This window comes from Megachile rotundata, chromosome 16, assembly GCF_050947335.1.
Source record: "Megachile rotundata isolate GNS110a chromosome 16, iyMegRotu1, whole genome shotgun sequence".
Lineage (NCBI taxonomy): Eukaryota > Metazoa > Arthropoda > Insecta > Hymenoptera > Megachilidae > Megachile > Megachile rotundata.
This window is the reverse complement of record NC_134998.1, coordinates 8,281,658-8,303,338: the sequence shown is the minus strand read 5'-3', so window position 1 is coordinate 8,303,338 and position 21,681 is coordinate 8,281,658. Positions and strand designations below refer to the sequence as shown.

General features: G+C 38.3%; 2 protein-coding genes, 1 long non-coding RNA gene and 1 other non-coding gene across 8 annotated transcripts in view; 2 read left to right on the top strand and 2 right to left on the bottom strand.

Annotated features, from left to right (window-relative positions):
- Positions 1-1,041: 1,041 nt before the first annotated feature.
- Positions 1,042-1,114, bottom strand: TRNAV-CAC (transfer RNA valine (anticodon CAC)). The gene has a single exon. It is a non-coding gene; the product is annotated as a tRNA-Val (tRNA).
- Positions 1,115-1,509: 395 nt separating this feature from the next.
- Positions 1,510-6,672, top strand: LOC100883584 (uncharacterized). Of its 4 annotated transcripts, XM_076541611.1 has the most exons (11): positions 1,510-2,164; positions 2,675-2,758; positions 2,833-2,913; positions 3,012-3,060; positions 3,215-3,305; positions 3,384-3,515; positions 3,623-3,822; positions 3,994-5,759; positions 5,841-6,021; positions 6,238-6,351; positions 6,427-6,672. In XM_076541611.1, exons 1-10 carry the CDS (start codon positions 2,012-2,014, stop codon positions 6,294-6,296), a joined length of 2,796 nt encoding a protein of 931 aa, XP_076397726.1. In that variant the 5' UTR covers positions 1,510-2,011; the 3' UTR covers positions 6,297-6,351; positions 6,427-6,672. The 4 variants fall into 4 exon arrangements, with proteins under 4 accessions (XP_076397726.1, XP_076397725.1, XP_076397723.1 ...); XM_076541610.1 differs by having other exon boundaries at positions 1,511-2,164; positions 2,678-2,758; positions 3,994-6,021; positions 6,427-6,582; XM_076541608.1 differs by having other exon boundaries at positions 1,511-2,164; positions 3,994-6,021; positions 6,427-6,582.
- Positions 6,673-7,002: 330 nt separating this feature from the next.
- LOC100883470 (uncharacterized) overlaps positions 7,003-21,681 on the top strand; it is a 22,320-nt gene continuing 7,641 nt past the window's right edge. Inside the window, exons 1-3 of one of the 2 annotated variants that reach the window (XM_012283934.2) lie at positions 7,003-7,673; positions 9,566-11,444; positions 13,135-13,328. In XM_012283934.2, coding sequence (XP_012139324.2) covers positions 11,090-11,444; positions 13,135-13,328 — 549 coding nt within the window. In that variant the 5' untranslated portion in view covers positions 7,003-7,673; positions 9,566-11,089. Of the gene's footprint in view, positions 7,674-9,046; positions 11,445-13,134; positions 13,329-21,681 lie in introns of both variants that reach the window. The other variant, XM_076541617.1, reaches the window with a different exon arrangement.
- On the bottom strand, positions 15,824-21,406 carry LOC105662349 (uncharacterized). Its single transcript, XR_001095831.2, has 3 exons — positions 20,761-21,406; positions 18,266-18,590; positions 15,824-16,689 (listed from the first exon to the last, which is right to left on the bottom strand). It is a non-coding gene; the product is annotated as an uncharacterized LOC105662349 (long non-coding RNA).

The window sequence follows — 21,681 nt, the reverse complement described above, 5'->3', positions numbered from 1 at the left end:
TTTTTATTTTCTTTATTAAAGCCTTTAGGAAGCTTTTGTTGCATTATTTTGCTTCTAATGCGATCACATAATACTTTCTGGGCCTCAGAAGTACTCAAAGTTCGCTAATTTTCGAGAAAATCGCATTTTTATATTTTTGTAGTTCCAACTTTCGCCGCTAGATGGACGCCAATTTTTTAGTCCATGAAATGGGCTATTTTTCTATTTTCCTTAATAATTGTCCTAGCAGGCTATAATTACATTCGTTCGATTCCGTAGGCAACAAGGAACAATTTGTATATCTCAGTATTTCGGAAAAGTCTCTAGTTTTCGTGAAAATCGAGATTTTCTATTTTTGTAGTTCCAACTTTCGCCGCTAGATGGACGCCAATTCTTTAGTCCATGAATTGGGCTATTTTTCTATTTTCCTTAATAATTGTCCTAGCAGGCTATAATTACATTCGTTCGATTCCGTAGGCGATAAGGAACAATTTGTATATCTCAGAATTTCGGAAAAGTCCCTAGTTTTCGAGAAAATCGAGAATTTATTTTTTCGTAGTTCCGCCGCTCGCCGCTAGATGGCGCCACCTGTACCGTTTTCGACCGAATTCGACAAAAATTGATTTCCTGGCTTTATTAGGCATCAAAACGCATCAAACCCTAATAGAAATTTGTTTCTAAATGCCTCAGGAACCATACTACGTCGTCAAAGTGCCGAAATATTCATTTTTTTATTTTCCTTATATGCGTGTTTGGACCCTCGCTTTTTAGGATCAGTATTTTCGGTGATTATTTGTTTGTGGCAAGTCCGATTAAAATTTTTTTTTTCTATGTCCATCTGGATGTGCATGCGCATGTGGATGCAAAATTTGATGAGAATTGGTTGAGTGGTGCAAAAGAAAAATGCGGACAAAGAAGTTGCAAAGTCAAGTATAAGAGCTTCGCTCGCCTTTGGCTCGCTCGCTCAATTATAGATGTAGTTGTCGTAATTATGTATTGCATCGATTGTTTAAAAATTGTACGTATAGTAAAAAAGAGAAATTCAGGGAGAATAAAAAAAATTGTTTCCGCCCGGGATCGAACCGGGGACCTTGTGCGTGTGAAGCACACGTGATAACCACTACACTACGGAAACATCTGTGAAAGCATACCTCTTAAACAAAGTGATATACTACATATTTTAGCTTATAATTTACTTAATAAAATCATGAAAACCAATTATTACAATCGCTAACATTAAATACTTCGATATTTACCTTATTACAACTTTACTTTTATTAAACTGTAAGAATTTACTATTCAAATAATATTTCCCGCCGCGCTGAAACCAATATGGCGTCGATACAAATGATCAATTAAGTGTCTGTACAAACAAGTAATTAATTTGTTTCTAAACTCGTTACTAAAAGTAGTTAAAGTTTTCCTTTGTATCAATAAATTAAAGCTCGTTTCATTTCTTTAAGTATTACTTTTAACTTGTAGTTGCATTTTAAATTTAATGTCAAAGTACATTTGACTAGTGACGTTACGCGGTCAAGTGCAACGTTAAATATTTCGTCACTCGGAAATTTGCAAATCCCCAAATTTCTGGATTAGTAAATTAATAATTAAATGATTTATATAATCGATAATAAATTAGTATATTTATAATACTAGAAAAACACTTAACAAAGAAGGAAACTCCAAAATGTCTCCTAAACGTAACCTCAGAAGAAGTACGAATTTCTAACTAAATTGTCTCGATACAATTAACAGGAAATCGATGTTTACTACTTGTAGTGGTCTCAGTTACCAATATGTTAATGGACTGTACGTGATAGAAAATGGCGTTTCACCAACAACATTAATTGGTCAATTGTGAGAACAGATTTAGTGTCCTTAGAACGAGACAAAGTGTGTGTCGATATACTGTTACAGTCCATGATATATATTTACTTGTGCCACCATAAGAAGCAAGGTATGGGAATGTAAACAAACATTGAGGACGCTCGTCGATCTGATGCTCTCGAATTGACTAATTGTGTCATTGAAAATGGGGAAGGTTGTACGTGCCACAACAGCCAGTGACAGTTCGGAAGAAGAAAGAAGAAAAACTGTTCGTAAAGAAGAAAAAGGTCGAACGAAGAAGAAGAAATGTAAAAGAGACCTTGGAGAACTTCAACGAAAGCTGTTAAAGTCCAAAAGGGTATATATTACACGTCTCGCATTTTGTGAATCTTTGATTATTTTTCTCCTCGACAAACTCTAGATTCTTTTATTTAAAGATATAATCGTGATACAAGAATGTGTAGCATTGTGTTCAAGAGTGTAATACTTCGAAATGTTACAGTGCTTTTGGTTATGTTCAACAAGTTGACAAGCATGATTAAAGTCATTATGTTTCGTGACAAGTGTCGTGTTTTGCATAAATATTAGTAGAAAATTGTTTATTAGACACTCTCTAATATATTCGATAAAATAAGCACGCAAAAACGTAGCGAAAGTGAAATTGAGGCTAGGTGTACGTCTGCTGAACTATACAATGTATATAACACATATATCGATAAATCGAACGATAAATAAATGTACGAAATAGTGTGGTTTCTTATCACATATTAAATTTTGCTTTCTACATATTAGATTTCTATTAGTAAGTCGCAATATCTCAGTAAATAAATGTTTGTTAAAGCGTGACGTTCTAAATGTGATTTTTCAGCAGAGTCGTCAGGTGACGCGCAAATTTCGGCAGAATAATTTCGTAAAGCTTTTACAACGTTTCGCAGACATACGAGAGGAATATGTATATATTAATCAGATCTTAACTTAAATTTTTAATCCCTTTCGTGATTATCATTTGCAAACGAAATTTTGCAGAGCAAGGAAACCAAGATCGACGGCAAATCAGGAAAGGCGCGGAATTCAAAAAAGGTAGCAAATAGAATTCTACCGAGACGCGTAAGTACAATAAACTATTTTTGAAGCATGCAAAATTTGAATACCTGTTAATAATTTCTTATATTATTTTCGTATAATAAAGTTGTTTCTTGTTTCAGTTAGTAGGCATATACAGAAATGGCGCGGCGGGAAAAACAATTCGGAGATGTACGTATTATTTACAATTGTTAAATTATAAAAAAAATTTCTTTTGCAAAATTATTTAATTCTGTTAAACAAATTTTAATCTGCCAATAATATATGATTGTATTATTTAAAATTTTCTGTACAATATAATATAATATAAAATAATTTTTTACAGCTGAACTAAAGGAATCTTTAAACGATATAAATAATGCGCGCCTACAAGGGGATGTATATAAACTTTTAAATGGCTGTGATTCAGAATCAGAGTAAGAAAACTATCTGAAACAATTATTTTTATTTTGAAGCTTCATTAGAAACTATATGTCACGTATGTTATTTCGCAGGCCTATTATAATTGAAAATGATACCAAACAAATTTTAAAAGATCCTTTGTTGGATTCTAATATTAAAAATATTTTACAACCAACCCCTCTCGGAGATGAATACTTAAGTCCTGTTTTGGGTAAAGTGGATGGGTAAGTCTCAGGTAATTTTCATTGAATCTTTTCAAGCAAGACACAGATGAATGATGAACTACAAACTAATGAAGTATTAACATACAATAAAAAAGGTATACTCGTAGGAAAAAACGATGTTCAAGAAAGGAACCCACGGAAGACCCGAATCCTTCAACAGTTTTCGATTTCCTTCAACAGCACTTGGAAAAGAAGAATTCGAATAATGAAAAGTCAGACGATTTTGCAATGAAGAAGTATGAGGAGCTGTGTAATATTATTTCTGCTGAGAACTTCGAGGGACGAAATTTTCCCGACACCGGAACAGGTAATACATTTAAACATACATAAATAAAAAAATAATAGTATTTTATAATTAGTATTTTACTCAATGGGTACTTTCCCTAAATATTTTCAATAAATAAATTTGTCACAAATAAAATATGTTAAGAAGATCAAAGGAGTCCCAAGTTTCATATTGCTACTGCATCTTTTTTAGATCCCCTAACAGCGACAAAGAAAAAATTGAGAAGCATGTTCGCAGAATCGTTCCGTAGCCAATGTCTGCGCGATATGATAAAACGTGGAACAGTTTTAAACGAAACAGCAACCTGTTCCACTAAAAGCGTTCTTGAACAAGAAGAATTCTGTTCTTCGAGTTATGCGCAACATTTGAACCTTGCATCAGAAAAGTCTGAATGTCAACTACATCACAGAAAAGACAAGAAGGATAGCTTACCAGAGAATCAAAATATATTTATACTTCCAGAGAAATTTGATTTAGACGATAGGAAGAGCGAAATTCCAACGTCGCACCTGTTATTTGACCTATCCTTATTCAATGCATCAAACTCAGAAGTAGAAAATGTGCCAGAGTTATCCAGAGCTCCAGATGCAACTTCGCATAGTCCTACTTTCCTGCGAATAAATCACTTTGACAACCCTCGATGCGAGGACAGTGGCAGCACGTACTTTGAGGCTGCCGCTTCGTCGCATGCGAACAAAGTGGAGAAAAATGAATCTCCTCTTTTCATACCAATGGAAGCACAGCTTCCGAACAATTTAGTTACCAAGAAACTAAAGCACAAGAATCAACGGATGCAAGCGATGCGTCAGGCGAAGTTTGCCACGATGAAACACGCGGGAAAAGGAAACTTGAAGGCACCTCATCAGACTAAGCTAAAGAATTTGAAACACGTTCCCGCCATACTGCGGCGATGTAATCCCGCCACAAACAGCAATGAGGTGAACTTATTCGACGAGTCAATACAGATTAATAGAAAGCCTCAAGACGCCTCAAACGTTCTCTTCGGTTCGCAGTCCTTTCAGACGGAGTTAACAAACAAGAAGCTGGAAACGAGTGCAATATTTGACCCTGCAGACGTACAGACCTGTGTGATGGCGTCACCGAGTCTGCGTAAGGACGAGATGCGTTTCAAGCCTCAGATTTTGAACGAGTTCTTGAGCAAGAAGAACACGAATGCTCCAATACAAAAGACTATAATGTTCACGAAGAAGGATTCGCGGAACATAAGCGATTGCTTGCATCTAAATAGTTTAATTACAACCGATAATCCTAACGTCTGCGTGATGAAGAGAAGCGTCTCCGTAGGTCACGAGAAGTCCATGAACATTTGCTCCGCGCACAAAAATTGTCAGCGACCGTCGGTGAACTATCATCGCTGCTCCGAGGGTTCCGATGGTTCGTATTACTGCAGCCAAGAGTCGAATACCTCACAGATGCAGAATGCAGAGGTGCATCAGAAGCCCGTTGTCTGCGAGAAGCTGTTGTTGAGGAGAGTTCCTCATCCCGGTCAGAAGTGCCTCAACGACGAGCACGTTTGTTACGTGGTGGTTGATTCGAACAATCAAGAATGCTCTAGCGATGTATCCTGTCGCAAAGAGAAACTGAGAACCGTACATGGCAGGAATTTCTGCCAGGAAGATGTACCAGACGTTGGTATACTCAAAGGCGTGCAGAACTTGCAGATACTGCCCCTGGAGGAGCAGGATGTGCAAACGAATTTTACCAACAATCAGTGTACAAGAAAGGCGGTGGTCCTTGAAGAGCAGCCAGTGAAGTACCTGGCTGTTGAGAACAACAATAGGACGCAGAAAATACCTATATATATGCAAAGCAATCAACGAGTTACCTCCGTCGATAATGTAGAGGTAATCAATCCGGGTGTCAATTACCGTGTTGTCTCGTGTCCCCAGGAAGCACCACAGAATGTCATATTTGTACCCGCGTATGAACAGAATAAGGTATTTGAACAGGAAAAATTGGCTTCTTCCTTCGAGGAACCTCGCGCGAGAAAAGTGATCTTGTACCGACCGGAATTTCAGTCGAATGTGTGGTGTGTCAAAGATCCGAACGTGTGCAAGCTTCACGTTCCGAAACAGAAGATGGCGGAAATCAGGAACGCTGAGTGCGAGGAAATCGTGAGGAGCTTGCAAGGGGATAAGGTGAAACTGACCAGACGCGGTACAGTCAATTGGGACGACCTGCATTACCGGTCGAATCACGGTAGCGACTTTTTTTCATTTGAATATTGGATGAGTGATACTGGGTTACTGGGAATTTTTAAAGTTTTAATGTTCCAAAGTCGTAAAGTTCTTGAATCCTGAAGTCGCAACTTAAAATCCTTCAGCTCTAAAGTACTACAGTCTCAAAAATTCCAAAACCCAGTGGCAGGTCATCCACCATGATTAAACTCTGTTTTGATTATATTTCCTGTTTCAGAGTATCAGCACGTGAATGATGCCTGCGTGAGAAACCACGCAGTCTTCTACCAGAAATGAATTTGTTGAATCTGTTGAAATGTATAATATATTTTTTCTATTGTATTTCAGTGAGGTAGGTAAAATTATTTATCATATTGTAACTCTAATAAAAACTGTATCTAATTGATACATTCCCTGTTTTTTTCAGGTTTGTATATTTATAAAAATGCAAGATTTAAGCAGCACACGAATCGTCTTTGGAGGTTTATTTATCAGATTTTGTTTTGATATGTTTGTTGCAAAGTATGGGTGAAAGTAATGATTTAATCTTTATACGTTAAATATAAATCGAATTAAAGTATCATTTTTCGTTGCATTTATAAATTACTCGAATATTTGATACCATTGTTTCCTTTGTACAATTTCCAGTATTAAAATTGGATTTCTGGTCGCATCCATGTATTTTTCTTTCTATTTTGTCATTTGAATATGAACTATACTTTTAACGTTTCAATTTCCGAAACAGAAATTATCTTACCTCAGCAACTGAGATGTATGTATTTGTTTCTGGAAATATTTGCACCAATTTTAATCGTACAATAAAACTGTTTTATACAACATCCAATCGTTTTCACATTCTTTTCCAGGTTAACCTTCCTCCACACTTTTTCCCGCCAATTTGGAAAAGTGGCGCCATCTTTAAACCAAAAATCCCAAAATATCGTACAGGTACTTTATTATCAATCCAATAATGATTTTACTTAAAATCTAGACGTACATCGGTGAATTAAAAAATCGTATACTAAAATTGACATAATAGAAAAATTTTTAATGAAACATTTTCATAGATGCCATCATCAAATGCCACCTGTTGGCTCGCTAAAAAAGTGGTAAACAGTAAACACTTCCAGTTCCGTGTACATCATCAATCCGAAAAACCTAAGAGAGCAATTGCAAGGAACAATATTGGTCCGTCTACTTAAAACTTTCAACACGAGTGCGATGACACATTATGACCAGCGTTCAGTTATAATTTCCAAAATTAACGAAGAGAAAATAACCGTGCACATAAATGCGCGACAAACAGGATTAGCCCGTAATAACGTCGTACAAAAGCAGATCGGCAAACGAATAATCGTAAGCCATTTTAATCAGCGCCCAGTAACATTTTACAGCGAGCTAACGTGAATTACTACGTTAATCTATTTTACGTCTCATTACACCGGTTCGCGACAACATGCTGCGGCCATGTTGTGTTTATGAACCGGAGCGTTATAATGTTTTTCGAAATGAACAGGTTCGGTGATCTATCTAGGATTTAAACGAGACACAGTGTAACTCTGTAACGAGATAAATCACTTTGGGATCTTGTTTTATGGAACGTTCGGGCAACTTGTTACGAGGTCTGGTGATATCAGTGTTTGTTGGGAGGACAATTATGAGAGAGAGTTAATTGTAAGTTAAAATAGATGTGCATGAAGTTATGAGTGCAATTGGTGATATATCAAGAGGACTCCATGTGATTGAAATTGGGAATTTGAGAATTTGGGAAGTAGAATTATGGGAGTTATAGAGTTTGGGACTTGAGGGTGTGGAATTTTAATAATTTGGGGATTTGAGAATTTGGGAAATAGAATTATGGGAGTTATAGATTTAGGGATTTGAGGATATGGAATTTTAGCAATTTGGGGATTTGAGAGTTTGGGAAATTGAATTATGTCAGTTATAGACTTTAGGACTTGAGGATATGGGATTTTAGCAATTTGGGAATTTGAGAATTTGGGAAATAGAATTATGGGAGATACAGATTTAGGGACTTGAGGGTGTGGAATTTTAATAATTTGGGGATTTGAGAATTTGGGAAATAGAATTATGAGAGATACAGATTTAGGGATTTGAGGGTATGGAATTTTAGTAATTTGGGGATTTGAGAATTTGGGAAGTTGAATTATGGGAGTTATAGACTTTAGGATTTGAGGATATGGGATTTTAGCAATTTGGGGATTTGAGAATTTGGGAAGTAGAATTATGGGAGATACAGATTTAGGAATTTGAGGATATGGAATTTTAGTAATTTGGGGATTTGAGAATTTGGGAAATAGAATTATGTCAGTTATAGATTTTAGGACTTGAGGATATGGAATTTTAGCAATTTGGGGATTTGAGAATTTGGGAAATAGAATTATGGGAGTTATAGATTTTGGGATTTGAGGGTATGGAATTTTAGTAATTTGGGGATTTGAGAATTTGGGAAATAGAATTATGTCAGTAATAGACTTTAGGACTTGAGGATATGGAATTTTAGCAATTTGGGGATTTGAGAATTTGGGAAATAGAATTATGTCAGTAATAGACTTTAGGACTTGAGGATATGGAATTTTAGCAATTTGGGGATTTGAGAATTTGGGAAATAGAATTATGGGAGATACAGATTTAGGGATTTGAGGATATGGAATTTTAGCAATTTGGGGATTTGAGAATTTGGGAAATTGAATTATGTCAGTTATAGACTTTAGGACTTGAGGATATGGAATTTCAGCAATTTGGGGATTTGAGAATTTGAGAAATAGAAATATTGGACTTATAGATTTAGGAATTTGTGAATATGGGACTTCATTTAAAAATGTATAAATTTGAAAATTTAGAAGTTGGGACATGTTCAAAGTGAAAAATTTTGAAATTTAAGAAGAACAGAAATTGAGCCGAACCAATTTACCTCTCATTATATTGCCACCATTACATAACCAAATACCACATCACCAAAAATGTCACAGTAACTTAAATCGTTAACTTGCACATGTAACTGTATAATCTGCCATGTAATACAGCGTGGAAGCAGCTTAATAGTGGCATGCACGTGTGAATCGGAAGAAAAATAGTCGACCGTTACCCGGACGTGGAAATATTAAATTGTATTCCTGTGGGTCTTCGAGTCGATGGGGTGGAATCGCAACAGGGGTGAAGGGCATCCGAGATCACTAACCAATATTTAATCAACCTTCCAGGAGAATATTATTCTCCGGACAAATCAAGGACATATGTATCAGACCGCTAAGGGGGGTTGACGTTTTCTGTGTTGATATAAAAGACGAACATACACAGTCTTGTGTGCTCGCACGCGCGTTTTATATCATTGGCGTAAGCGGAAACTTTTACTTCTTCAAGAGACTGCACTCTGTTGTACACCATGTATGTCTGTTTATGCTGTGTAAACAAGCGTGTTTACATACGGTGTACGTATGTTACACAACTAGAATGTTGGACCTGTGCAAAAACCTCAACATGATGTGTAATATTGCTGTGCATATTGATTCGATATATGCATATTTTTGCAATTTGTTTAATAGTTATATAGCGATATCAGTGAAGTAGAGGGTGGTTTGACGAAGAGAAATTATGGCTACGCCAATGGAGGGAGCCTACTCCACTGTATTCTCAATACACACATAGGTGGTGTTGCGCGGTATACGACGTTCCGCTTACCCTGGAAGAGAATTCTCCTGGGACGAGACACAGGGAACAGGGTCGAACACCAGGACCACTTCTCATCGTGGCCCTTTCGTGAGAACAAGTGCGAAACAAGTGTCGCACAGGTTCGTAGCATGCGTCCTAACGTTGTCGTGTTTGCTCATGTAATTTCTCTATCTGAAGATAAATCATATTCCACGCTCTCTAATCCCCTGATCTCCACCCTGTGCGAGCGCTTCGGGGACACTTTTTAATTCCGGAGGAACATTATTCTTACGCTCGCGAATCGAGGACAACAAAGACAAAGTACACCCGGAGAAATTTGTAATCCTACTTTTTGCAATTTCTGAGAGCAATTACACCTAATGGACTGTTCGGTAAACAGGAGCGTCAAGAGCTCTAACATCCGAGGCTTCGAATCTCGCCTGTTGTCCATAGCCGTTGATTAGTTAGGTTAAAAACTCAAGCAGGCTCGGTGATCGACACCAAGACAACCGCAGAGGAGCCAGGCGTAAACAGGAACGGAAGCGTGTCTCCGGTTGTCCAGCGGAAACGGCCTGCCTCGGAATCGATCGTAAAATCGAGACCCTGGAGAGAGGGATGGCATCATCGAATGATAGCGTTCATTCGGGCTGATGGCTGTTGGGGAGAGGTCGCAGCCGACGAACCGGAGGTGGCACACGTACGGGGATGAACACAGAGAGCGAGAGGGCGGTAACCGTTCTCTGGTATGGTCCAAGGGTGGCTCCGGGGATCGACGAATCAGCGCGGAGGAAAACGCAGCCGGTGACCAAACCCGTCTCTCGGTAACGGGCATCCGGCCACACCTCCCGGCGTGCACCCTCTCCGTCGGTTATTGAATTAAGCTTATCATTTGATTTTGAGGAGACCCACCAGTCGGTCGTCTCGGGCTCTCTTAAGCGGGCCGAAAAACTTCTTTCTATCCGCGGCTATAATCGCAATAATTTGATATCGCTGATCCGATTACGCGTCATAAGCCGCTATCGAGGAAGCGGTTGCCGCCCGCGTCCCTTAGCTCTCGCGACCACGAGAATTACGTGACGCTGCCGACGTGGCCTGTACACCGACCTCGATTAACCGACATTCCGACGGAACAGGCGACCCAAAACAGTTGGGCCCAGAGGAACGTGCCGGTCAGGGCCCGGAGGAGCGCGCGCCCGCGCGCTCCACACCCTCGGCTTCTCTCTTCTAATCGAATCTGCGACGCTATCCGACGGATCATGTCCCAGTGAATGGAAGAATTCTCCGTTCAACAAGGAACCGTCATGGAGAAGAATTAAGCGATATCGATGAGCTGTCCAGGTGCTCTAGTGTCCCCGATTACTCGTCTCCGACCTCCCTCGTTAAGGGACTCACCTACGAACCGGTGCGTTCAGTGAATCATGGACTACTCGTACTTGAATCAAGCGGCTGCAGCCGCGGCAGCGGGCTTCGAAGCCTCTAGCTGCGCGCTGGCTGCCAGTGAAATGCAATGTGGATACGGGGACCTCAGTTCTTGCTCGCAAATGAGCCAAGCAGCTTATCGTTACACCGCGGCGAGGGCAGCAGGCTATCCTGGAAACGCAGGGACCACCAGCACTGGCACCACCACGCCATTAGGGGCCCATCACACCACTCACTCCCATGCCCACGCGCACCATGGGGCCCATGCAACACCCTGCTCCGTTATGGCCGCTAGGTCGCAAGACGTACACCGACACGCTGCCTCCATCTTCCCGTCGGCTATCAATCTGCAGAGTGAGTTATATTGTTATTTCACATAAATCCACTTCTTTCGATTCTTTGAACATTTATAATAGGTCTTCTTTTTTAGTGCATGCTTGTTGCTTCAGTTATCAAGTTTCATAAGAATGTTCTTTTTTCGTAAGAATATTCTTTTTGAATGATGGATTTCACAGAAATGTTTGATGGACTTTGTTTTTAATTCCTGCTGTTTTTTGGACATGACCGACATCTATTGAGGCGTGTAGTTTCGAAATGACGAAACAGAGAGATTATCAGATTTGTAAAAACGTTAGCATGGATGGTACATTGTTTGAGGGACCAGTATAAGCTCATGTGATCGATATAAATCACCACATATCAAGAATAAACTTGTTGCCTCTATGTGTTTGGAAATTTATAACTTGCACTTCTGTTTTCAGTTTCGCTTTCTTTGTCATTTTGTACCTTGTATGTAGTATCTTCTGATCCAAGTTATGTTTATACAAATTTGCAACAATACATTAATTTTAAAGAATGTATATTTTAGAAGTGATATTTCTCAGACCTTTCTAGTTTATTTCTGATTAATTTTGTAGCATGTATTCATTATTAATTTTGAGGCTGCCACTTTTGTGTACATAACTAGACTCGTGCAACTATAAATAAAAGAGACACGTTTAAATACGTATGTTGGTTTATCTAACTGATTGGTACGTTGATTTAAAAATTGGCTGGGTAATAAAAATTGAATAAAATGGTTGAACTAATGGTTCCATAACCCATGTAACTGAAATTGATCAATTTTTATTATGCGAGAACAAATTGAAATAACAGAAATGCGTGAATCCTCCGGCGTCAGTCCGAAAAAGAAAAACGCACGGAACGACGGAGAATCGAATTAGAATGCGCTCGTTAATTCAACGAAATTCCAGCAGCGAGCAAATCAAACATCGTCCGGCGTTAAAACGGTAGAATTTATGAAGGAACAATCAATTGAAAAGGAAGTTTCCGAAGGCAGAGGGGCCGGGCGGGGCGAAGATCGTGTTTCCATGAAAAAAAGAAGGGTGGTTCTTCTCTCAGGGGAAAGTCGTCTCCATGCTCGAACCTACCACGCTATTTCCTCTGGAAACGACGACAAGATGGCACTGAAAATCAATGGATGTGTCTCGTCCTCTCCCGGCCCCTCTCTTTCGTATTCTTGCCTCTCTTTCTTCGACTGCTCTCCCTCGTTTACTCGTTCCTCTCACCCTTCTGTTGCCCTTCCTCTTTGTCTCATCCTCCCTGGGTTCTGTCTCTCCCTCTACCTCCTCAGTCACTCATTGCTATGGTTACGTTCCTCGGTATCCCAGCCATCCTCACCTATATTCTATAATCTATAAGCATTCTGGAGAATTTTGCGACCTGAACAGAGCACGACCGCACAGATTTTCTTCGTTTATCGCTAAGGGGTGTTGATGATTAAGGATTTTAAGAGAAGGGTTCAGTAAAATTATTTCAACCGGTTCTACCATATTAATGATAGCCAGGATCTATTTAAGGCTCTACCCAGAGATTTTAAGTATAATCGGACCGCAATTTATAGTAAATCCATATAAAATTAACGACGTTAACGCTGGTGAAGTCTTCTATTATTGACGAGAATGGAGATAATCCTTGTGAATGAAAATGTCAACGAACGAATGTATTAACTGGAATAAAGCCTTTGTTTCTATTGGATTTATAGGTGGGCTAGGTTATAAGGCGTACTCTGGTCACGATGGCCTCGCGGAGAAGAGAAAACAACGCCGGATACGAACAACCTTCACCTCTGCTCAACTTAAAGAACTAGAGCGTGCCTTCCAGGAGACACATTATCCGGATATCTACACCAGAGAAGAAATCGCCATGAAGATCGACTTGACGGAGGCTAGAGTCCAAGTAAGTCGGATTTCAGACATAAACCTAATCCTCGCAAATAAAAACTTGATAGAAATGAAAAATTCGAAGAAGTTCCTTTTATTAAACTTCTGTTTATTTAACTACGACTGCAGTTTATTTTTATAATAATGAAATGTTGGTCTTTTTCATTTATGGTAAGACGAAGTTCAACTGGTAGAAAAAATGATTAATTGCGATTGGTAGAATTTGAGATAATTGTAACAGAAGTTAGAGCACATATGCTTTTCAAATATTTACATACTGAAAGTCTTTCAAAAGCTTAATTATTTATTAAGGAGCTTTAAGAGGATAGGTTAAAATATAAATATGGCGAGTAATGACACACACTGAATTATTTGCACAAGTTTCCCTATCTTTATAATTTTTGAATTAAAATTAAAATTTAATTCACAAAAAATTTAATTCTGAAAATTTAATTTTGAATTAAAATTAAAATTTAATTCACAAATTAAATATAGAAAGTAAATGACATGATATATAAATGATTAAACAGATTTTATATAATAAACTAAAAGAATGTATTGGAAAAGTGAGGGAGAATAAAATCAAGAAGGTTTTCTTTGGTCCGCATTTACTCCAGCATCCTCCCATCCACTGTGTCACACAAAATGGAGGGATAAAACGAAGGGACAAGGGTGATGGCGGAACACGGTTCGTGTAATTGCATTACAAGCCCCATTTTCGTTTTCACGGTTACCTGCGAGTCGCTGCTTGATGGATTATACCGTCTAATGTATCTGACGGATTAACTTGAACTTCTTGGAAATCCTCTAGCTAAATCGAATCGATGAAATTTATTATCCTTTCCATCTATCATAAACAATCTTGTTTATTTTGTGAAAGTAAACTGTCTTTTGAATGTTCACTTTGAATATTTCTCTGAGTTTTGAGGGTTGTATTGCGATCTCAAGTGAGTTGCAGTGGATTTTTGTTATATTACCGCTCTTTATATTGCCGGTTGGATGAATAGCAAAGGCAAATTCTTAGTGAATTTTTGAATTTTTAGGTTGATAAATTTTTTGAAGACTGATTGCTAATATTTCTATAATATTAAATACTTAGATTACCAATTTCCCAAATTCCAAATTTCTCAAATTCCACATTTTTCTCAAATTCAAAATTTCTCAAATTCCACATTTTTCTCAAATTCCAAATTTCTCAAATTCCAAATTTCTCAAATTCCATATTTCTCAAATTCCAAATTCCCCAAATTCCAAACTCCCCAAATTCCAAATTTCCCAAATTCCAAATTTCTCAAATTCCAAATTCCCCAAATTCCAAATTTCTCAAATTCCAAATTTCCCAAATTCCAAATTCCCTAAGTTCCAAATTTCTCAAATTCCACATTTCTCTCAAATTCCAAATTTCTCAAATTCCATATTTCTCAAATTCCAAATTTCCTAAATTCCAAATTCCCCAAATTCCAAATTTCTCAAATTCCAAATTTCCCAAATTCCAAATTCCCCAAATTCCAAATTCCCCAAATTCCAAATTCCCCAAATTCCAAATGTCTCAAATTCCATATTTCTCAAATTCCAAATTCCCCAAATTCCAAATTTCCCAAATTCCAAATTTCTCAAATTCCAAATTCCCCAAATTCCAAATTCCCCAAATTCCAAATTCCCCAAATTTCAAATTTCTCAAATTCCAAATTTCCCAAATTCCAAATTCCCTAAGTTCCAAATTTCTCAAATTTCACATTTCTCTCAAATTCCAAATTTCTCAAATTCCAAATTTCCCAAATTCCAAATTCCCTAAGTTCCAAATTTCTCAAATTCCATATTTCTCAAATTCCAAATTTCCTAAATTCCAAATTCCCCAAATTCCAAACTCCCCAAATTCCAAATTCCCCAAATTCCAAATTCCCCAAATTCCAAATTCCCCAAATTCCAAATTCCCCAAATTCCAAATTCCCCAAATTCCAAATTCCCCAAATTCCAAATTCCCCAAATTCCAAATTTCTCAAATTCCACATTTCTCTCAAATTCCAAATTTCCTAAATTCCAAATTTCTCAAATTCCATATTTCTCAAATTCCAAACTCCCCCAAATTCCAAATTTCCCAAATTCCAAATTTCTCAAATTCCAAATTCCCCAAATTCCAAATTCCCCAAATTCCAAACTCCCCAAATTCCAAACTCCCCAAATTCCAAATTTCCCAAATTCCAAATCCCCCAAATTCCAAATTCCCCAAATTCCAAATTTCCCAAATTTCTAAATTTCCAAATTTCCAAACTCCTAAATTACCAAATCCCTATATTACCAAATCCCTCTATTCCCAAATTCCTAAATTCCCATATCCTTAAATTTGTAAGTCCCTAAATTCCCAAATCCCCAAATCCCCAAATCCTTAAATCTCCAAATCCTCAAATTCTTAAATTCTGAAATTTCCAAATTCTCCCAATCCCCAAATCCCCAAATCACCAAGTCCCCAAATCCCCAAATCCCCAAAATCCAAATTTCCAACTCCCCAAATTTCAAATTTCACAACCATCAAATCAAAATAAAAAAGTTTCATTACAAAGATAAAGATTGTTGTCGTAAACGTCTATAAAGATCAGAAGCAAGGTTATGTTCATCTCAAACGTGACACTGGCGTCGACAAACGGGACACACTATCAGGACGTACCTTCCTGATCCTGATCTTCTGTAATAATAATCATGATCGCCAATCAGAGACAGAGGTTAATGCCCCGTGAAACGATGCCGGTGCCACATTGTACTTGGAACATCTCTGCTAAGATTAAATTTATTACGACTTCGAACGACACACGCTTCGACCATAATCTACTATCCGTATGAACGAAACTCCTCTAAATATATGCACTAATCGTTGAATATTACATCACCATAACAGCTCGAACGTTAATTTTATTTATTTCGTGTTTTGGTAATATTTCATTCTATCAGGTATTGTTCTTGGTATAATTTATGAACGTGATACAACGTTTTAAAGCGTTAAAGAACGTTTAAGTTGTAATTTATTATTGTAAGAAGGTCAATGAATATTTGTTGAAGGATACATCATAGGGGTAGATATTATGCGAGGTATATGGTAATTCAGCACGAAGTTACTATCAATTTTCTAGTAGTTTGCGGCGCCACGGGCCGACCGCCATTTCCAAGGAGGTTTGCCATGACGAAGGGCAGCCCTCAGTCGGTTCGAATCTTCCCTAATTCGTGGCTATCCAGGTGTCATCTCATATATTTACACTAAATTACTTAACTTTCAATCTTCTTAAATTTTATCTTTATAGAAAGTTTCAATCTTCATCTTATTCTATGCTGCGTAACCTCTTGTCAGACATGTTTCTTTTCACCCTCCTATGCTACACTGTCTCCTGGGAAAAAGAAATTCATATTGTTTCTACAATCTCTTCGAGACCTTCAAAGTGCTTTCGACTCTCTCGTTTCGTCGTGACTCAATTTAAATTTCAGTTGAAATGATCCTTTTATAGAGTACATGAGAATTAGCTGCTTATAGACATCAGCAGATGTTGAAGATTTTCTCGATTTATCAACACTGTCATTCGCATCTTATGTCAAGCTCAAATTAAGGAAGAAACTAGTCATACTTCGCAAGTTACTCTCATAACATTTGTTCTATACTAAGTTTCTTGATATGCCATTCAAATGGACTTGAACCATCAGTTGATGTCATAGGTGACATTTTAACATTGTCACAGATGTCCAAAGCGTCAGACGCAAAACTGATCGATAACGTTCCACTTGTCCCAACATGAGCGGTCCGTACATTGAAATTTACAAATATGCGTGAAAACTAGAAACTGGCAGCTAAAACTACTAACTGAAGCTAGCAACGACCATCTAAAATTAGCATCTAGCAACTAAAACTAGCAACTGGCAACTAAAACTAGCAACAAACAGAAATGCACCAAATTATCAGTAGACTGAGGCTGACGTTCCATTTGTCCCAACATGAGCGGTCCGTATACTCAAATTTACAAACATGCGTGAAAACTAGCAAGTAGCAGCTGAAACTACCAACTGGAACTAGCAACGACCGACTAAAATTAGCATCTAGCGACTAAAACTAGCAACTGGCAACTAAAACTAGCAACAAACAGAAATGCACCAAATTACCAGTAGACTGAGGCTGACGTTCCATTTGTCCCAACATGAGCTGTCCGTACACTCAAATTTACAAACATGCGTGAAAACTAGCAAGTAGCAGTTGAAACCACCAACTGAAGCAAGCAACGACCAACTAAAATTAGCATCTAGCAACTAAAATTAGCAAATAGCAACTAAAACTAGCAACAAACAGAAATGCACCAAATTACCAGTAGACTGAGGCTAACGTTCCAGTTGTCCCAACATGAGCGGTCCGTACACTCAAATTTACAAACATGCGTGAAAACTAGCAAGTAGCAGCTGAAACTACCAAGTGAAACTAGCAACTAGCAACTAAAATTAGCATCTAGCGACTAAAACTAGTAACTGGCAACTAAAACTAGCAACAAACGGAAATGCACCAAATTACCAGTAGACTGAGGCTAACGTTCCAGTTGTCCCAACATGAGCTGTCCGTGCACTCAAATTTACAAATATGCGTGAAAACTAGCAAGTAGCAGCTGAAACTACCAACTGAAACTAACAACTAGCAACTGAAACTAGCAACTAGCAACTACAACTAGCAACTGGCAACTAAAACTAGCAACAAACAGAAATGCACCAAATTATCAGTAGCCTGGGGCTAACGTTCCAGTTGTCCCAACATGAGCGGTCCGTACACTCAAATTTGCAAATATGCGTGAAAACTAGCAAGTAGCAGTTGAAACTACCAACTGAAACTAGCATCGGCCAACTAAAATTAGCAACTGGCAACTAAAACTACCAACTAAAACTAGCAATTACCAAGTGAAACCAGCAACAAACAGAAATGCACCAAATTACCCGTAGACTGAGGCTAACCAGATCCCTCGTAAAGCTGCATTCCACCAGACGGCCAGGCCTTGATGACCCCGCTATTGAATTAATCTCGTATCCAGATCGTGTTCCACTTCTTTCAATTGAATTCAGTCCCTTACGACCGCGTAAGAGCAACGAGCGTCCCTTGATTGTTGGTCCACCAGGCTTGTTCACCCTCTTCTGTTCCGATGCTGCATCCATTGATGACACCCAGTGAGGGGTGCAGTGTGTCGCGTGGCGACACGTTCCGCTGTTTCTGAGTCACATGTCATTCCGTATGAATTACAACTCCATTAACGTTCTGGGCAACCTGCGAGCATACATAATGTTCATGAGTTGAGCATCAGCTCCTCGGGCAAGTGGGTGATTTATGGGGATCGATGAGAAATCGCTGAAGAAATGAGGCGTTGGTGCATTGTCAAGGCCGGTGATAAATTTGACTTTTGCTGTTTTTTTAAGGTGTTTGTTTTGAACTGCTTATTTTCTTGGAGTGTTTAGGAAGAATTTAGGAAACCTAGAAAGCCTTCAAGGTACAGATTGTTTAGAAACCTAGCAATTTAAAAGGCCTAGGAACCTGAAGTGGCTCAGGAACAAAGAATGACTAGGAACCTTTAAAAATAGATACCTATAGAGTTTAGAAATTTAGACAGACTAAAAATCTAGGAAGTTTATGTACACAAAATACCTATACACCTATAGAGTCTAGGAGCTTAGACAGACTAAAAATGTAGAAGGCCTAGGTACCTATTCAATCTAGATACCTACAGAACCTAGAAGTTTAGACAGATTAAAAATCTGGAAAGTTGATGTACCCAATAGACTGGGACACGTATAGAGTCTAGCAATTTAGATAGATAAAAGAACTAGAAGGTCTAGGTAGCTATAAAGTCTAGATACCTATATAAAGCCTGGGAGTTTAGACAGATTAAGAGTCTAGAAGGTGCAGATACCTATGACACCTAGAAACCTAGAAAGTTTAAGAATCTGGAGGATTTAGAAACCCATATGGGGTTCAAACCTAAAGATCCTAGAAACCTAGAGATCCTAGAAACCTTGAGAGACTAGAAACCTAGAAAGCTCATAAATCTAGGGACTGCTCAAATCTAGAGATCCTAGAGATCCTAGAGATGTTAAAACTTTTAGAAATCCTAGAAAACTAAAGATCCTAGAGATCCTAGAAATCCTTGAGATGCTAAAGCTCTTAGAAATCCTAGAAATCTAGAGGTCCTAGATATCCTAAAAACCTAAAGATCCTAGAGATCCTAGAAACCTAGAGGTCCTATAAATCCTAGAGATCCAAGCGATCCAAGAGATCCTAGAGATCCTAGAGATCCTAGAGATCCTAGAGATCCTAGAGATCCTAGAAATTCTTGAGATGCTAAAGCTCTTAGAGATCCTAGAAACCTAAAGGTCCTAGAAATCCTAGAAATCCTTGAGATGCTAAAGCTCTTAGAGATCCTAGAAACCTAAAGGTCCTAGAGATCCTAAAAACCTAAAGATCCTAGAGATCCTAGAAATCCTTGAGAAGCTAAAGCTCTTAGAGATCCTAGAAACCCTTGAGAAGCTAAAGCTCTTAGAGATCCTAGAAACCCTTGAGAAGCTAAAGCTCTTAGAGATCCTAGAAACCTAGAGGTCCTAGATATCCTAAAAACCTAAAGATCCTAGAGATCCTAGAAACCTGGAGATCCTAGAAATCCTAGAGATCCAAACGATCCAAGAGATCCTAGAGATTCTAGAGATCCTAGAGATCCTAGAGATTCTAGAGATCCTAGAAACCTAGAGATCCAAGTGATTCAAGAGATCCTAGAGATGCTAGAGATCCTAGAGATTCTAGAGATCCTAGAGATCCTAGAAACCTAGAAATCCTAGAAACCCAGAGACCCCTGAAACCTAGAGACCCTGGAAACCCAAAACTTCCTGAAACCTAGTGATCCTAGGAATCTAAAGATCTTAGAAATCTAGAGATCCTATAAACCTAGAAATCTAGCGAACCCAGAAATCTAGAGACTCGAAAAACCCAGAAAGCCTAAGATCCTAGAGTACCTAGAAATCTATGAAGCCTAAAGCCCTAGAGAGCCTATAGTACCTATAAACCAAAAAGCCCAAATACCCAAAAACCCAGAAATTCCCCAGAAAATGCTAAGAACATAAAGAAATGCTTACCTTCGCAAAGTAATTCACTATACATAGAACAGTAGAAAATGTCAGAGAAGAATAATCAGAAAAATGTTCCCGACTGAATAAGACAAAATGGTGCGCGAACAGGAAGACTTAGAAAAGATCAAAAAGCAACGAATGGGCAATAACACTTCCTGACGAAGGATCCTCGGGACGAGGCAGGGTGGTGGCACAAGAGGGATGCGAAATGGGGAAAACACTCGAGCTGGCACGGCACTGCTGGTCCGAGGGTGGCTGATACACAAGGGGCCCATGCCCGGAGTGTGCCCTGGTAATTGCGAGCTCTATGTAGATCCACTTACGGTGATTAAAAACTGTCCTGCTGGGTATCATCCACGTAGAACGACGGGAGCTACAAACACAGCCACCGGGGACACGGTTCGCGTTAACGCTGGAACTTCTTCGGCTTTGGTCCAAGTGTTGCGATTAACAGGGGATCGTTAAGATACGATCTCTGAATTTGTTTTGTGTTCAACACGGTTTTTGATGGTTATGTAGGGTAATTGTGTTGTAGCTAATTTTGAAATGTCTTGCACTTCTAATTAACGTTATTCGAGGTGAAATGTAAGATTTTAACATTTAGAATATTCTGAAATAGTTTGATACGATTGTTCTATGTGGCACTTGTGGCATATCAGTTTGGACCTCGTACTGTTCACCTATGATTTTCTCGACATTTGTATCGGTTATAGTTAATTATTATTTCAATGTTAAGATAAATGGGAAGTTGAAATATTAAGTATTTTACATTTAGCAATGTTTGCTTGTACAGTTTGTAGTTAGCGTCGATTTAAAAATTCTTTGTGCAAAGGTTTGCCATATTTGTCACGAGAGAGACATAAGCTAAACATTGAAGACTTTAAAAACCTTGAAGAATTATATTATTAACATTGATATTATTCAAAATATAAAACTTTATATCTAACTTGAATTGGAACATCCAAAATATTTTGACAAAAATTTAACCTAATGATTCAAATATATTAAGTATTAATTATTACATACTTGACAGTTTAATAATAGTGAGTGTGATTCATTCGCACATGGTCTTTCTTCAATTAGCCAAATAAGTTGAGGCCATCATAGCCACCGGTCTGCAGTCGGAATCTTGATTAAGAGATGCATCGATTGGATGGGCCAATACCATTCGACTGATGAATAAATCGTCTGGACAGATCTCATTAACCCTGCATCCATTTTCGTATCTGACCACTACTCTGACG

Bases quoted from the DNA above. Each gene is read 5' to 3' on its own strand.
- LOC100883584 (XM_076541608.1), top strand. From the start codon at position 2,012: ATGGGGAAGGTTGTACGTGCCACAACAGCCAGTGACAGTTCGGAAGAA. The intron at 2,759-2,832 runs GTATATATTAAT...GAAATTTTGCAG, and splicing joins CAGACATACGAGAGGAATAT to AGCAAGGAAACCAAGATCGA. The intron at 3,823-3,993 runs GTAATACATTTA...CATCTTTTTTAG, and splicing joins TTTTCCCGACACCGGAACAG to ATCCCCTAACAGCGACAAAG.